The 14,602-nt window shown below is 49.0% G+C and overlaps 5 protein-coding genes across 5 annotated transcripts; 3 read left to right on the forward strand and 2 right to left on the reverse strand.

The window, feature by feature from the left end:
• Nucleotides 1-763: 763 nt before the first annotated feature.
• On the forward strand, nt 764-1,816 carry N7529_005505 (transcription factor SUA7; the record flags this gene model as incomplete). The annotated part of the gene is made up of 1 exon (XM_057241032.1): nt 764-1,816. One exon carries the CDS (start codon nt 764-766, stop codon nt 1,814-1,816), a length of 1,053 nt encoding a protein of 350 aa, XP_057096391.1.
• Nucleotides 1,817-3,268: 1,452 nt separating this feature from the next.
• On the forward strand, nt 3,269-4,540 carry N7529_005506 (uncharacterized protein; the record flags this gene model as incomplete). Its single annotated transcript, XM_057241033.1, has 2 exons — nt 3,269-3,380; nt 3,411-4,540. 2 exons carry the CDS (start codon nt 3,269-3,271, stop codon nt 4,538-4,540), a joined length of 1,242 nt encoding a protein of 413 aa, XP_057096392.1.
• A 544-nt stretch (nt 4,541-5,084) lies between these two features.
• On the forward strand, nt 5,085-5,444 carry N7529_005507 (uncharacterized protein; the record flags this gene model as incomplete). Its single annotated transcript, XM_057241034.1, has 1 exon — nt 5,085-5,444. The coding sequence occupies one exon, from the start codon at nt 5,085-5,087 to the stop codon at nt 5,442-5,444; it is 360 nt and encodes a 119-aa protein (XP_057096393.1).
• Nucleotides 5,445-5,803: 359 nt separating this feature from the next.
• N7529_005508 (uncharacterized protein) lies at nt 5,804-8,536 on the reverse strand (the record flags this gene model as incomplete). Its single annotated transcript, XM_057241035.1, has 4 exons — nt 5,804-7,315; nt 7,378-7,779; nt 7,836-8,230; nt 8,353-8,536. 4 exons carry the CDS (start codon nt 8,534-8,536, stop codon nt 5,804-5,806), a joined length of 2,493 nt encoding a protein of 830 aa, XP_057096394.1.
• A 957-nt stretch (nt 8,537-9,493) lies between these two features.
• On the reverse strand, nt 9,494-14,472 carry N7529_005509 (mitotic regulator LTE1; the record flags this gene model as incomplete). The annotated part of the gene is made up of 3 exons (XM_057241036.1): nt 9,494-9,741; nt 9,799-14,090; nt 14,165-14,472. 3 exons carry the CDS (start codon nt 14,470-14,472, stop codon nt 9,494-9,496), a joined length of 4,848 nt encoding a protein of 1,615 aa, XP_057096395.1.
• Between the last annotated feature and the right edge of the window lie 130 nt (nt 14,473-14,602).

Here is a 14,602-nt window from a genome sequence, read left to right on the forward strand (position 1 = left end):
AAATTAAGTATCCATTACATAGACAGAGAGCAAAGAGAACAAGGAAAAACACTTAATTCGTCAAGAAAGGCCTTCTATACTTCACTGGCCAATCAGATCTCAGTATCCACGTGATCTGCTTACCCAAGCCCCATTTGACCGCGGCCTACGGACAGACGACTTCCATCCTGGAGCCTCACCTCACCCTCTTTGTCACCCTCTCTCCCCCAGTCCTTGGCTTCTTCTGGTTCTCATCCTCAGCTCGTTCCTATTTTTCGTGAGAGACCTCTTGCGGAGACCTTGACTGGTTCAACCTGGACAAGCTGAGTTGAGGTTTCTGTTCCACTTTCTTACCGAAAGCGCAGACTGGTGAAGGCTCTGTTACGACTGGGGGTACTCCACACCCGAGGGCTCTGATCTCTATCAGGTAAAACAAACCTTGCTATCCGACTCGATTCTTTGCATGGCGTTGTTTGAGAATATAGTTGCCATGGTTGCCCCACTGGGGACAAGGAAGTTGATCTGGACTAGGCTAACATGACCGCACAAGACAGTAGCCTTACGCAGACCACATCCTCATTCTTACATTGTCATTGTGCTCCTCTTCCCCTGTTGAGGCGCTTCTCACAGGTGTCCCACTTCCTCTCTTTCCGCAATCGCCGTCAAGCTGTATTCGCCGCTTTTCGTCCGCTGTTATAAAAAGAAATTTAATCTGAATTCTTCCGCAAGAAAACTCGCAAAAAGAGGCCACGAAAGAATCGAAAGTTACTTGAAAGTGTCAAAAATGGCTACTCCCGTGATTGCGAAGACCGAGGCTGCGCCTGCTTGGAAGAAAAACCTCTCCGCTCACCTTCTCTGCCCTGAATGCAAGGAGGATCCTCCCAACTTGGAATTCCCCGACTCCCATGAGACTGTCTGCGGTTCTTGTGGTCTTGTACTTGCGGACCGTGAGATCGACGTGCATTCCGAATGGCGTACCTTCTCCAACGATGATCAAAACAACGATGATCCCTCCCGTGTCGGAGATGCCTCGAACCCTTTACTCAACGGAGCGCAGCTGGAGACATCCATCGCAAGTGGAGGATCAGGCCGCGCTCGCGACCTGTACCGCGCCCAGAACAAGCAGTCGGGCGAGAAGGCAAACAAGCAACTCCTGGCAGCTTACAAGGAAATCGGTGCTCTGTGCGACGGTTTCAACATCCAGAAGACTGTTGCTGATACTGCCAAGTATCTCTTTAAGATGGTAGATGACGCCAAGGCCTTCAAAGGCAAGTCTCAGGAAGTCATTATTGCCGGATGCATCTTCATCGCCTGCCGCCAGTGCAAGGTCCCCCGTACATTTACCGAAATCTTTGCCGTGACCAAGGTTACCCGCAAAGAAATTGGTCGAATCTATAAGGCCTTGGAGAAGTTCTTCACCACTCAGAACGTTGAGCGGTATCAGGCCGCTTTGTCGAGCGGCGAGACTCACAACGCTGCTGGCGACTACAACGCTACTACTTCCACCAAGCCCAGCGACCTGTGCAACCGTTTCTGCAACCTTCTTGATCTCCCTTACCAGGTCACCAGTGTCTCCGTTTCGCTTTCGGATCGCGTCACTGCCATGGGCGACTTGGCCGGACGATCTCCCCTGTCCATCGTGGCAGCCTGTATTTACATGGCATCATTCCTCATGGGCCACGGCAAGTCCGCCAAGGAGATTTCCCAAGTTGCACACGTCAGCGATGGAACCATCCGCGGTGCCTACAAGCAACTGTACGCGGAGCGTGAGCGTCTGGTCGATCCCGAATGGATCAAGGGCGGAAAGGGCGATATGGCCAAGCTGCCAGTCAGCTAAATCTCATCCACAGCATTGATTTTGACGCATGGACTTGATTGATTTGTGTCCGAGAGCCGAAATTACGGACACGCGAGTCATAATTTATTAAAAACGAAAAAGGACAAAAAAACATTTGCGCAGGACGAATAATGCCCATGAGACACCATCATACTACCTCAATGTGTTTATGGTTTTATCTTTGCTGGTTGGCTTCGACCACTAAGCCTGGAATCTGGAAATGTATAGTGGATAGCTGGATTGAAGTTTAACAAACGTTGTTTTTCTCTGAAATGCTAGAGTAATCCTAGTAGTAGTAGAAGCAGGTCCTTCGGCCTGTCCGACAAGGCTGCTCTAGAACCTTGGAAGTGAATGGGCTTTTACTAGGCATGGCCACGCTGACCAAGGGCTTTGAGCTGAACCCAACATCGTGGATATCTCACCCAACATGGATTAGTGAATAGCACGTCAGCTTATGCGGCAAACACACTGCAGATAAGCGGGTCAAATGGAGGAGCATGTTCATGTTCGTGTTGGGTTGGTTATAAATTGCAATATGATGGATATATAGACAACCATGGCAAGTACATGCACATAATTTTCATAGTAAATCTAAAGGTTTTTAAAAAAAGACAGGCACAACCTTGGAATTTCGGGCAATTCTATGCAAGACATATACGTTCAAAGACACCAAAGAAGACATCGAGTTATTGCCAAGCCATCAAGAAGCCACAATGGGAAAAAATTACGAGAGGAGATCTCGCTAAATATGCGAATAATATCAAACGAACTACTCCGTACTCCGTAGAGCTCTTAGTTTTGATGTCATGTCCATATCCATATGAAGGATAGGTAGATCTATATATTAGCAACTTCAGCCGACAAGCCACGTCTTACCTACATATATATGAAGGTAGAACTATTAATACCCTGACTGTGCTGTATAAGCATCAGTCCCTCCTGTTTTAGGAAAATTCAAAAGTACAGTTGAAGTGGATCTGGAGCTTTGCGCATGCTCAATTCGCTCGACAGCCGAATAAAGACTGTCATTGGGCACCGATACAGTACTAGGGACTTGTACCTATGTAATCGTGTTAGATGTGTCGAGTGTTTAGATCTTCTCTTTTTTTGTTTGTACATATTATCTTCTGTTTTCTCATTTGGCTTCTGAATTTCAATCTTTCCATCATTTTGTGCTTTTCGAAGCATATATATTTATACAATTCTAATATAAAGTATAAATACATATGTACATACATAACTATGTACATAATGTATTGAATAGAGGTAAGTTCTTTCCTTTCTGGGCGAGTTGGTGAGGTTTCCAAATGTGTACTCTGTTCTTCTCTTCTCTCTTCTCTTCTCTCTTCTCTTCTCTTTCTCTTCACCACATTGGTCGTTTCACATCTTGACAGCGTCACGGATTCACCGCTATTCACAGCTTCAAATCTCTCGTTTAAATTTATTTTCATCATGAAGCTTACCAATGGAAATGGAACCAAAGACCCTGGGTCTGATAATAGCTCCGCTCGCTCTCCTGCACGGACTATGTTGCCCGCTATAGAAGGTGATATATCACTTCCACGTACGCCACTTAGACCAAATCCTTCAACAGATCAAGGCCGGATCCGACTACCGCCTCTACCATCAATGCCAACATTTGTCCCTCCATTACCACGAGAATGGGAAGGTACAGAGCTCATGAGAGATTGGCTAAGGGCCAAGATCGAGGAGGACAGACGCAGACAAGAAGAAGAGAGAACACGCCAGATCAATATGGTATCGGAACAACGACGTCTCGAGCATGCAATAATATCCGATCTGTTGCGCGCTGGTGTTCCATCACACTTGGTCCCAGAAATGTTCAAGGACCTGCGTCTTACTCAAACCCAATATGAATCGCAGGATGTGCAGAGGCTATGGTCTGGCCCGGAAAACATGATATACCAACAATCCTATATAGAACTTGCATCGACACAGCAATCACAATCACAACAAACTAAACAATCACAACAACTGTCTCAGCAGTCGTCGCACCGACCACAACAGCCTCCCCAACATCCTTTCCAACAGTCTTCAAGGGTACCTCATAGTAAGTCGAAACTGCGATCTGAGAAGACGAAGATATGTCTGCCAGGAATGGATCAGTCTTCGTCGCCGCCGAAAGCTAACTCCCCGCCGCATGAATCGGAAACATCCTCTGACATTTTGGAGGCAGCCTTCCATAACACCCTCCCTCTTGTCGCTTCTTTGGAACAGGCAGCCCAGTCTCACGACCGGTCACAAGGGACTGACCGCTTGAATGGGACTGGAAGTGGAAGAAAACAAGCTGTATATCACTACTACACTCCCGACGGACAGTGGTCATCAGAACCTCAGCATTCGATTCGACATCTACGGCGCTCACAAGTCCCGGCCGGCAGTACCGCTCTCTCCACCGTTGAACCTCATCTTCGCCAGAAGCAAAAAAATTCCGGCACTAAGCGGAAAGACCCAAGATCTCATGGGGGAATTCATTCACCACATCATCCGAGTGCACAAGGTCCAGCTGATAAACCTCGCGATTCATCAAAGTTTACTCATAAGCGGCGAAAAAGTGATTTCAACACTACTTACGAGTTTCATGCTTACAACCCCGATTCTTCTAGACAACTGTCAGAATTGACTCCAGTACCGGATAGTCTACCAGGCACTCTACATGACCAACGTGAGCCAGAAGATAGTGCAGGTGAATCGGAATTATGAATCAATGGTTTATGTTGAAAGAAGAATTTGGCAAGTGTTTGAACGAGGATAATGCAGGCATGGTAATGATGTTGGTGTATGACTGTTGAACGAACATTCTTTGCTCTTTTTTACTGGCGGTTCTGTGATGTTGTACTGTTCAAGCATATTGAGCGTTTTGGCGTTGAGCTATATCTTTATTGGTGATGCATGTGGAATTTGCCACTACGGTGTTGGGCAGTGACCGAGTCTTGTTTCAAAGGGTGAAAAGATAGATACTAATGGACTATTATCATGAGTTCTACAAGTACACTGCCGACACTAACTACTACCATAATATACTTCCCAAAATAGATATAAGGTAGATCGAACTCTTGGCGTTGTATACCATGACATCGCCGTACGTCATTAGGATTAACCCCTTGTCAAACCTGATTTCATAGCATCATAGCTTATAAAGAGGCATTGGAACGGTGTATTACCTCTTTAACTTCCTCAAACGAACCCCTCAATCCGAAACGCAACCCACATCAAGCTTATTCAACACCAAACCCACCAAATTAAAATGTCGACCTTCATGCGCCTCCGGACAACCTTGTCCAAAACCTCAACACTATCACCAACATACAAGCCTCTCACCTCATTCTCACCTCTACGAAGCTACGCCACCAAGAACGACGGCAATGACTCCCAAACAACTCACCAACAAGACTCGCCCAACCACCCAATCCCATCCAACAAAGCCAAACCCACCCTCCGCGACGGAAACCAGTCACCGCTCGCAGACCAAGATGGGAATCTGAGAGATGATCTACCGGCCGATGTCAAGCAACATAATAAGGAGATGGAAGAGCGGTATGACAAGCCTTATAGCCATACGGGTGATCAGGGACAGACGGAGCCTTCTTTCGAGAATGACAAATAGATCACATTCAATGTGGTATTCTTATTCCACTTCGGGAGGGTGGATCTATGGCGGATGTACGGGGTAAGAGTGAAATGGTGCTGGTTCATCATGGCGCCTGGTGCGCGGTTCCAGGAGAACATTGCTTATATCTCTATACGAATTGATTTTGAACCTCATCTAACAAATGATATTGATATCATATCTACATAGGAAGTTAACGAACTCAAGCTGTAGCTGTAGCTATGGAAGTCGAATACCTATAGGTATCGTAATATTTACAAAAGAAATCCATTCAATTATATACTCGCAGTCATGGATGCGATCTAAGATAATCTCACGAATATGCATATAGCATCGAGGCGGCAATTAAGCCTCGTTTATACATCCCCCCGATCAAAGCGACTAAGGACCTCTGGCGGGACAGTGGGAATATACTTTCGCGCTCGTTCGCGGTTCGTACCGCCGAAGCCGGCGCCATAGCTAACCAGCATATCGGTGCTGGTCGGAAGAGAGAAAGGAAGGAAGAGAGTAGGATCTAAGAAGACGCTATTTCCGCCACCTGGGCGTTCTTCGTTCCTTTGAGCAACTATGCTGGTAGGTCTTGACCCAGCCTCATCCGGCGAGAGACCCGTATCCGGGGAGTGTGCAACGGGCTGGGTCTTCGGTGGTGTCTTTGGCCGGGAATCTAGGAACTGGGGCCCTGAGCCGGCTTCGGCTTGAGCTTTTTCGATTTGGATTCGTAGCTGTTCTGTGTGTGGAAGTTCTGGATGGAGCTGCATGTCGATGAGGAATTTCATTGATTGCTTGGTGAGACCCTTCTCCCCGACTTCTGGGCGGTAGGATTTGACGGCGTGCAGGAGTTGGGCGGGGGTGAGTTGTTGAAGTTGGAGCAGGGTGTTCACGAGGGATTCGTGGTCATCGCCAAGTGAGGAGAAGCACTGTAACCATTGAAGGAGTTGGATGGCGGGAGCTAGGTGTCTTCGAGCGGCTTCGATTGTGGATTCGCCGGTGCTATTTGTGGATCCATTTTCGTAATGCTCTGGTATTCTGTTGTTGACGCGGGCCCAATCCTCTATCGTTGAGACGTTCATGCGGATCTGCATGGCTTTGGTGCGTGCTAGGTAACGTTTTGTGCTCATGATCCGATTGAAGATCTCAGCACTGAGCCAGTAGAGAAGTTGAGAGAGAATTTGAGTGGTGATCACAGAGTGGACATCGTAGAGATCAAGTACGAAGAGAGTCGAAGATAGTAATGAGGTGATGTTTCTGGGTGAGATTTGGGCACGACGGCGCGGGGATGGAGGGCGGAACCGCTTCTCGTCAGGCTCTGGGTTTTTGCTTTTGTTTTTGCGGAAGAGCTTCCACTCGTTTTGGAAGGCAATATCCTCCAGTCCAGGGATGGTCTCATGGTCCAGCATAGCGGCATCCAGGACTTTGTTCATTCGACGCTCGGCATCACGAATGATGAGGACAAAGATCTCGTTGATTAATTCCGCCAGATGAAGCTGGAAATCAACGGTGGATTCCACCAAGCCTCCATCCTTCTTTAGATAATGGAGTAGAAGTGTGGCATTTGACAACCAAAAGGCTTGCATGGTCATATCCCACTGATACCGTTCTACGACATCGTTGATCTTTTCCATTGCAGACGAAAGCAAAGTTGTGAGTAATTCGGGGCTGGCATGATAGTGCGCGTAGCGCGCACTGAGGAAGAGCAGATTTGCAGGGACTGGCTTCTGGGAAGGAGAGCGTTGGGGAGTCATGTTGGTAATAATGATATCCAAAATGCGCTCCAGCTCGTGGTCCTGGAAGACAAACATCTGATCATTCAGGCACTTGTCCCAGACAAATTCCTGCTGCTCTTCTTCGAGCTCATCCTCGTCGGATGGCTAGCGAACAAAACAATTTACATTAGTCGGTATTACGATAGCAATTCACAAATTCGCCTTACCTCAAATTTCTCGTCAAGCCCTAGGCTAGACAAGTCAACCTCCAGATTGATTGCGCTCTCTTCCATCATCATCCGCCGCTTCATCTCATTTTCGGCCATTTCTTCCTCGAAGCGACCATGGGCCAGCCCGGCGTCATAGAAGTCATCAATAGCATCGGTGCCAAAACTGTATCCGTTTTCATGCAAGTATTCCGAAATCTCGCTGCCGGGCTGCGCAAAGTCAAGAGCCGTCCCACCAGATGATGACTTGATATCCGGCGAAGCTCCATGATCAAGCAAAATCTTCGCTATCGTCTTGTGTCGATTGGTCATAGCCCACATCAGCGCACTCCACTGATTCCGATCTTGCCTATCAACCAAAGCCCCAGCATCAATCAATGCAGCAACCACTTCGTGATGGCCCTGTACCAGTCAGCATACCATCAACAAACAGACCCAAAGACAAAAGAGCCACCCACAAAGCAACTGGCATAGATCAACGGCACAGTCCCCTCCTCATCAGGCTTATTAACATCCACATAAGTCTTAGCCTGACCCTGAACCAATTTTCGCACGCGGTCCACATCCCCATTACTAGCCGCCATATTCAAGCTCTTCTGAAGGATATCCCTCTTTTCGTCATCCGTCAATTTCTCATCGCCGGCAATCGTCTCCTCGTCCGCGGTGAGCGAGTCCACCTCCCGATGAGCGGCCTGAGCAGCCAGCATTTCCATAAGTCGGGCATCACTATCTTCCAGATCGCGACCATAGTGCGCCCGCAGCTCGTGTTCAGGATCGTGGGAGTGGTCGTCGAGCGCTAGGCTGAAGGATAGCGGTTTTGCAGCGACCGGCGTAGTCAGGAACTGCGATTGACCTAGATCAAAAGCAAAGATTAGTCTAAACTTAGAAGACAGGAAAGCAACTAAAGGAAGTTGCACGCGACCATCCTGTTTCAACCCCGGACCCGGGGAAAGAGTTCCGCAACACCACACTCACCCTGCCAAGCATCGTACATCTCTGTCTCCTGTTGGAAACCCGGCACAGAGCGACGGTCGTCTAGAGACTTAGGTAGGTCATCCGGGAGTTCTTGTTTAGCTTCGTGGAAGGACGCGGGGCTGCGATCACTGTAGTCGGGGTCTGAGTCCTCTGAAGCCCCGCGCCGAGGTTCGGTGGTGTCCATCGTGGCGGGCTCCGGATGAGTGGCAGGACATCAAAGGGTTTTTCTTATTGAAGCACTGTATAGGTGTGGAGGGTTGACCGTGGAAAATGTCGTTGGAGGGAGGAGGTGTGAGTGGATGAATTTGGTGTTCCGTTCCTGGATGATCGGCCGTGATATGACGCACTTTGTGTATTAGGCCCAGGGCTCTTTGGATGAAACAGCTATGCTGGTGCCCGAGATTTGTTAGTTAAGGATATAGTGTTTTCTATTAAGATATTAGAGATAGCGATTGTTTTGAATTCTATGTGTATAGGTTGTACGGTCCTTATACAAGACCTGTATATACAAGAGCAACGAACTAAGTACAATATACTAAGTGTACGCACTAAGAGAATGTTGGTAGATATTCACAGTATTAATTCGCTGGATTTTTCTGGATGTTTCTGATATCTCATATGCTATAGTAATCTGGATATCTCGCCTGAAAACCCTGAAAAAATATATGCTAATATGCCACGCTGATGCACGCTGTCAAGGGCCATTGTTCCCAAACCAAAAGGAAGGCTGAGAAACAAGACCCTAAAAACCCCAAAATAATGATGGCGACGCTAGAGGACGAGTCGCAAAGCGCACATACAATCGAACAGATAGGAATGAAGATGGCCGACACTCCCCTGTGGTACCGTCCCCATTCCAGTATTTCATTGCCGACGAGGTCGTGACTTGACCTGACGAGACGGCGGGAAGACCCACCTTGAACAAGAGAGAGGTGGACTGAATTCACAGAATCTCCAATCGAAACGAGTTCATATTGAACAAAAAGAAATCCAAAAGAAAGATATTAACCGACACAAAAGGGCGGTGCAAAAGTATAGCAGAAGACCAAGTCTCTGGAACGGGGGTATAAGTAGAACAGAAACCAAGATAAATAAATGGGGATATAGATGCAAAGGACCAAGGAAATATAAAAACGAGAGGTCATTCGAGCGCTTTGCTGCGAGCGGAAATCTCCTCTTCAGGAAGACAAGCAATCCACAAGCACCGCTCGACGATGCCCTGCACGGGCTCGAATCTGTATTTCGTGCTGGCGTCGATGAGACGGAGAAGACTCTTGACGATGCGGGCTGCTGTGCGATAGCGCTCGAAGTTCACCAGGAGACCGCCGTCATTGCTGTTAACTTGGGCGGGTTTCTGGGCGTTGTAAGTGAGGTCGTGGACGTACAGACCTGGAGGATGTTAGGACGATTTGAGAGTTGGTAAGTGGACTTGGAGGTAAAACTGACCGATGAAGGGAATGCATCCTTCCTGCAAATTAGCGGTCTCCATCTCAACACGCAAATCATTGAAATTGCGCACTGGCTGAATCAAACACTCCATATCCTTGAACAAGCGCTTATCCTCCATCGGAATGAGCTGCCAAGTACTTTGCAGGCGGGAGCAATCCGACGAAGAGAGGGCAATAGCGATCTGGAGCATTGTGGAGTAATTGCAGATACGGCGGGCATGAGCAGCTGTATGGATGAATTTGATGATTGTGCGAGCACGTTCGTGAATATCACGAGTTAAGACAATCTCAGATAATATCCATTTCACCATCAGATTGAAGCGGCCAACGACCAAGTCGATACCTTTTCGTTCTTCGTATGTCAGAAACTCAACCCAATTTGTGACCAAGGGGCAGGCGCTGCTCCATCTCATCTCGACGAGGTCTCGCCAGTCGATTTCGCTGAGCGCGGCCATTTCGATTAGAGTCAGTTGTTGTGCCAGGACGATTGATTCGCAGGCGAGAACGAAGGGCACGTGGTCGGGGACGAATTTGGTAGGAATTTGGTCGTGGGGGTTGTTTTCTGAGTTAAATAAAACATCGCTGGAAACCTGCTGGATGTTAAAAGGTCGCGAAGCTGTTGCTGCTTCTTTGTGTCTGGGGGATGTGTCGGGTGTCGGAGGCTGAGCCTGGAACAAGACTGTGTTGAGTGGTGAGACGCAGGAAGTGAAAGATCCAGGGTGCTGGATGGTCATTGGCGGAGAGGGAGGGTGCGCTAGAGGATGAGGCGGAATTTCAACAGCTGATGAGCCGAAACTGCGGGTGTCTGTAGATTGTCGTGGACCCATAGATTCACGAGGATCAATCAAATCAACCGAGTTATCAGACGACAGAGCCGACAAACGTGTCAGAGTAACCTGACCAGCCTCGTGAGAAGCGGGAATGGTTGAGCCAGGAGGAATGCGACGGATGCTATCAGTTTCGTGGACAATTTGAATTGAGGGATGTGATGAGACCAAGTCAGAAGTATCACGGCTGGATATGAGACTGAGCGGAGCACCGTTCAAATCATACTGAACTGGATTGCTGGTTGGTTGCCATTTCATAGACTCATCGGTCAATCCTCTCTCGAGGAGTGGAGTAGAATTATAGGACTCGTCAGACTCGGCCACAGAATCAGAATATGGTCTCGGGGGGGCTAGTCGACCCCCGACTGTGGAATAAGCAGACTTATCCGTCTGCCGCCTGCGCGAGAGAACATCCCAGTCAGGCTTGGCTGTTTCAAGTCCACAAAGAACCAATGGCTGTTCCCGATTGGAATTAGATCCACCTGGTTGCACAAATTTAGAGTCTCTATCGGCATTGGATGGACCCTCCCACTTTCCCTCCAGCTTTAATAGTGTAGATTCAATGCCACCGTCATCGTCATCTGGAATCTGCGCAAATTTCGCAATGACCGACTCAAAGGAGCGTCTAATATGTCGAGAATTACGTGGCTGAACGAGCGAGTACCGGGGGTTTGGTGGAATCAGAGTCGAAGGAGGCCTGGAGACACCCTCAGAGGAGGCCGTCCCATCTGCAATCGAATCATCCCAGGATGCAAATGAGTCTCGACCTAAAGGATGTTCGTATTCATCTCCAGTCTGCATTTGACGCAGGTTTCCGCCTCGGCGCCTGCGAAGAAACGGGCCCGATTGTTGTCTATTTTGATCTTGCGTCAGGGTGGATCCGACGGTGGATTCGCTGTTCATCGAATACCGAGTTCGCGAGATGCCGCTTTGAAATGATGCGTACTTTCTGAGTCGAAGAGACAGAGAGTTCTTCTTTTTCACGGGCGTTGTTACACGTTCCACAGAGGAGGATCGCTGTGGGGTGGGAGAACGAGGTGGGAAGAACACATTTGACAGATGTGCTCTTCCAGAGTCTTCGGCTTTGTAACAAACTGGTCGGAGATATTCCCCTTCCACTGGTATCGTTTGCATCGAAGCGGCGTCCTCTGGCACACGGAATTCAGATGTTGGATAGACACTATCATTATTTTCTGGCATTGGATCCTGCGCTGCTCCTGTCATGAAAGGCATTTCAAAGCCAGTGTCATCCACAATGACGATGGACCCGCTGCCCATGGTGATACCACTTTGGATTTTGGACTCGGCCTGAGGGGGGTTGTGCATGGGCAAAAGATGAGCGGAGTGAGATGCAGGCTCCTGAAGGTCCTTTTGAAGCCCTGATGCAGCCGGCCGATCCTGCGCCGTGGATTCTTCCTTATTCATAGCCAGGCGGTATTGTTTTAGGACCTCGTCACAAAGAAGATCAATTCTAGCCGGGCGTTTGGGAACAGCGGCCATCTTTCTCTCCCGATAAAACTCAGAACCGAACGCCATGCCACTTGGCAAAGCGGATGTCTTTCCACGAGAAGGCAAAGAAAAGGCCTCGTGGGCATTCGCAATGCGAGCAGAGACGCTCTGTCCCCCGTTCCTTGTATGCAACGCGCGCTTGATCGAGCCGATGATAGTTCTCACACCCGAGTTGGGCGCGGATTTTGGTACATATGGCGTGCTTCGACGATCAGGGTTTGTGTTTTTCGACGGGGGAGGAAGAGGAGGCGAGTCCGGTGCCATCATTGTCATGTATGACTCCGCAGGAGGATACAACTCTCCGCGAATCAAGCTGACGGGATCCAACATCTCCTGTGGCGCGGGTCCCAATTCTGGTTCCATTGCAAACATCGGTAGTCGATCGTCTCGCGCCGAGTCCGAGAAGCTTCCACTTCTCTTGTGTGCGTGGCCGTGGTATGGGTACCGAGATCCGGGTGACATAGGTTGTTCGTGAGACCTGGATGGAGACTTGGGTTTTGTGGAAGCCAATACCACCGGGCGGTTCGCCTTGCCTTTCGAGGCTGACATGGAAAAGCGCTTTGGGGATTTGGGGGGCAGTGAACATGATAGCGCCATCATGCTTTGCTCGCTTTTGGTGGACAGTGGAATGCTCTGTGCGGTTGCAGCAGAAACGTTCCGATCATGCTGAGTAGAGAAAGGAAGATTTTCACGAAACGTGGTATCTGCAGTTGGGGTCAAGCCAGGAAGGGGGATGTTCTGTTGCAGCTCTTCGGTTTTGGGTATATCAATCTGAATGTTTCCAGGGACAATTGGAGTTTCCGGATCGTTGTACGACCGCGACAAGTCTGGCGAAGCCCAGTAAACGGAACATTTTCCGTTCCAGCACCGCTTCAAATCAATGAGAATCTTGCGATCACTCGTACCGCCATTCTCCCTCGACCTGACCTCTGAATAAAGCTCGTTAATGGTATCACAAAAGTGATTCCTTAGTTCGTAATTCGTGACAAAGTCATCAACAAAATAATTAAGAATCCAATGGCGCAAAGCAGCGAATGTGCGGATCCTAATAATGCGCCCATCATCCTGTAACCGATTGATAGCCCATTTCAACCGCGCCAGAAGAAGAGCCAAAAGATGGGAAGTGGACAGGTATGACCGGAATGTCAAGAAGAAGTCCGAGACCAACTCATAGTCCATGAAGGACTCGGAAGAGATTTGCGCAACAATTCGGGCCGGCGTGGCCGCACTGATATCCTTCGTGCCGGGAATGTATCGCACCACAGATCCATCATCCATATCATAGACCAGCGTTTCATAGATCGACGGCTCAACCGGCTCTTTCAATTCATAAACCATTGAATTTCGCGGAACAGGCGAAGCGCGGCTCATATCAATAGCCGCAGCCGTGCCCGAAAACATAGAAATCGCAAAAGACGGGCGGTGCCGTGAGAAGGAATCACGCACATAGGGACTATGAAGACCCGGCAAAGGGTCCGCCATGCCACCGAGCAGGGTGGAATTCCGAAAGTTGTCCGCTAGGGAGGTTCGCGTATAGACCGAAGTCTGCATCATTGCACCTTCATTGAAACGCGGCGTGCCGAAGCGAAAGTGAGGAGTGGGAGCCTCCAGGGTAGAACTCTCATCTGCAGACCTCGGACGGTCCTCGGATCTATCGATCACGATACGCAACTCCCCACGTTTTCCAGGCCCGGCGGTGGATTGCTGTTCCTCGAGAGTGGAAAATGAATTCGGTCTTGCGCGGTGCGTACTCGAAAGGTCGGGAGGAGGGAAGTCGGAGAAGACGGGGTCGGGGTTGGGGTTGGGGTGTACACGCGGGCGTAGCTCTTCGAGCTGGGAGCTGGACCACCTGGACGGGTCGTCGCGGGTAGGTGCATGACGCGGCTGAAGAAGATTTGGTTTCGAGTCGATGGGGAAGGGTGCAGGGTGTGGGCCTTGTGGATTGGCAATTGGTCTAGTATGGTAGATTTAGCATGGATGTGACACACACAGAAGGTGTTACAATAAGCCGATGGATTTGATTATTACCTGAGGAAGATCTTGCCATTTTGGCCGACACTTCGAACTGTGAAATGACCTGCTTTCCTTCCGGGTGGACGCGCCACTAGTGGGCGATGTGTTTGGGATCGTTGTAGTTTGCCTAATAATTCATGACTCCCCTTGACAGGTACCCCCGTTGCTGTCCTTTCACGAGCTGCTTTCAACTCTAGATTTCTTTTTATAGTTCCTGGGGCCACTGTATTGGCACGTCGCAGATTGGAAGGTAGTTCATTGATTTCGACCTGAGGACCAAGGAAGGCATCTTTGAATGGTTCGATAGGAGAAAAAGGCTCCATATCGAAGAGTTGGTATACTCCCGTCAAAACGGAGGGGGGGCCAGGGGATTGACCAAGTATCAAAGCAACATAAAGAACCTATGAGGTCAGTAAGAGAAAGGGAGAAAAAGAAAATACAGGGAATCGGACA

This window comes from Penicillium soppii (genome assembly GCF_028829465.1).
Source record: "Penicillium soppii strain IBT 18220 chromosome Unknown utg000005l, whole genome shotgun sequence".
Taxonomy (NCBI): domain Eukaryota; kingdom Fungi; phylum Ascomycota; class Eurotiomycetes; order Eurotiales; family Aspergillaceae; genus Penicillium; species Penicillium soppii.